This window comes from Poromitra crassiceps (genome assembly GCF_964638095.1).
Source record: "Poromitra crassiceps genome assembly, contig: HAP1_SCAFFOLD_1730, whole genome shotgun sequence".
Taxonomy (NCBI): Eukaryota; Metazoa; Chordata; class Actinopteri; order Beryciformes; family Melamphaidae; genus Poromitra; species Poromitra crassiceps.
The window spans coordinates 5,001-7,500 of NW_028150684.1; the positions used below are offsets into that span (position 1 = coordinate 5,001).

At 46.2% G+C, this 2,500-nt stretch overlaps 1 protein-coding gene across 1 annotated transcript in view; it reads left to right on the top strand.

Annotated features, from left to right (window-relative positions):
* Window positions 1–355: 355 nt before the first annotated feature.
* LOC310772018 (serine/threonine-protein kinase SBK2-like) overlaps window positions 356–2,500 on the top strand; it is a gene marked incomplete at both ends in the record, with an annotated part of 18,886 nt that continues 16,741 nt past the window's right edge. Inside the window, 4 exons of the mRNA XM_083664494.1 lie at window positions 356–525; window positions 1,772–1,867; window positions 2,003–2,176; window positions 2,413–2,500. The exon at window positions 2,413–2,500 is cut by the window's right edge and continues 38 nt beyond it. Of these exons, the coding sequence (XP_083520620.1) occupies window positions 356–525; window positions 1,772–1,867; window positions 2,003–2,176; window positions 2,413–2,500 (528 nt within the window). The remainder of the gene's footprint in view (window positions 526–1,771; window positions 1,868–2,002; window positions 2,177–2,412) is intronic.

Here is a 2,500-nt window from a genome sequence, read left to right on the forward strand (position 1 = left end):
TGATCATCAGTACATCAGTTCAGACAGCAGAATTGTGCGTCTGGAGATCCCAAAATCACCATATCATCCAAAATATAATCCCACAGAAATACGATAAACGATGAACGATAACATTGAATTATTGTCCAGTCCTATAGTCTGATTAGCACACTTGCTAACGTATCTAGTAGCAGACAGCAATAGCATGCTAACCTCCATGATGGCGATGCAACTGCGAAACCTCTATTGAAATAGAAACCTGATTCTCAGCAATAGCGGGACAATGAAGTTCTACAGTATTGCTTTTTTGTGTCTGATAATATTGACAATACAACACAATTGAATGCAACTCACGCTCTGTCTCTTACCTTCTCAGTGTTTCCCGCCTCCACCCGTGCTCTCCTCCACCTGCTGCTGCTGGTCCAGCTGTTGGTCCTCTCGGCGTGTCGTCCCACTCGCTGCCCCCCCTCGCTCAGCCCCTGGCTCAGCCCCTCGATCCACAGTCTGGAGAGTTTGAAACACTTTTCCAAGACACTCCACGGCCTGGTGAGCTTCACAGCACAACGCACATCAGCACATTAGCAATATTATGTAAACTGTATGTCCTCAGTCTATATTAGACACATAGTGTAGACCTGGCATCCTTAAAGCCTACCTCCAGTCAGGATTTATACCTGTGTAACGGTTGGTGTTCTAGTTCAAATGTTCTATGAGCGCCTGCCTGCAGTATAGTTGCACATCATCTGATTCTGCGCTATGAACTTACATTGATAAGAAGCAAAGGGAGGCTAATAGGTTATCGCACTGCAGCGACACCGCTGTTGTCCGTAACGTTAGCTTAGCTGCAAGCTACGTTATTGCTGAGATATCAACAACCGCGCTGCTTTGAGCCCAATGAATGTTACAGCAGCTGCAGCAGGCAGTGGGCTTATTAGCTAACATCTAGCTAGCTAGCCTAGCCCATTGTCATATGTACTATAATGTACTATACAAGGGATCAGCGTTAGTAAACAAATGGCTGTACTTATAATGGGGCCCTATGCAGCCATGCCTTGAGTGTCTCACTCTAGCCGGCTGTGTTGTTTACTAAATTCACTTCATTTTAAAAACTGTGACAGGTCACACAACTTTAACACGACATACATATATTATACAGTTAATATAAGACTTTACTTACATACGTCAGCATGTATGCTCATATGAGCACATAATATTGCATATATGTGCATATATGTCTCTCTCTTCCTTATGGGTATGTCAGTGTGTTATGGCAGTGGTTCTCAACCTAGGGGTCAGGACCCCTCAGGAGGTCACAAGATTATTTTGGGGGGAGGGGGGGTCACAGGATGATTGTCAAAAAAGAAAAAAATATCATGATTTTTCTCCATTGATGATTAAATCTCCCATACCAATGAATGATTATAAAGCTATTATAAAGCTATATGAAAACGACTTCAGTGTGTGAATGTGTGCACACTGTCGTTGGGTTGGGTAGTGGCCGGAAGGGGTGGGGGTGGGGGGCGCTGGGGGGGGGGTTCACGAACCCCAGCCTAAAGTTTTTCGGGGGTGCCACTCAAAAAGGTTGAGAACCACTGTGTTACTGTCTGGTATTGATCTTTGGACTGAGCCTGCAGGTTACTGTAGGTCGTGTTGTGCGTTTACTTTACATGAAGTCCGTTCATTTGAGGAAACAGAAAAGGCAGCAGATGCAGATAGACTAACAGACGTGCTATTTACTGTAAATGTTGATTTAGCTCACCAGTGGCCTTGTCTTGTGTTTCAAAACCAACAGACAGACAGTGACCTCAGGACCATACAGACCGACGAACACAGACTGCAAGATCTTCCCGTGATGAATCAGACCGCTGATCATTTCAACTCTATAGCGGTACGTCTCTCTTACAGTAGAATCAAAGTCCCCCCGCCCCGCCCACAATATGTTGTGATAGAAGCAGGGAAATTCAACATTCACCCTCTCCTTCCTCCAGTCTCACTGTATCTTTCTATCTTAATCTCCCCACAGCTCAATGAGTCTCTCTCGCAGCTATATTTGGGCATTCAGGCCTTCAAGCTGCATGTCGATTGGTTGAAAGTGGCCAGAGAGAACGTCAGCCTGCCGCTCTCCTCCCGGACACTGGAGGGCAGCAGAGTCCAGCTGCTGAAGCTGTCCAACCTCACCAGAGCTGCTCTCCTGCAGGTATATAGGAAGGCTTTATATCAAAGGAAACACAAGAAACACAACCTTGTGTTCTTTCTTGCAGCCGGTAGACTCGCCTCCTCCTGGCCTTTTCGATAGAATGCAATTCCACATTGGCTTAACTTTTAATGAACAGAACTATATACCCCCTTAATGTGGCAGCACCCTTAGATTGTACAGTGCTCTTGTGATAATAGCACTCTTGTCTTGAAAGAACCCTTTTGTGTGTTTTCCAGATGAACCAGGCTCTCCCCCAGGCCGTCTCCCCCTCGCTGCCTGTCCTCTCCACGTCCTTCGAGGCGGCCCGCTACTCCGTGGAGATCT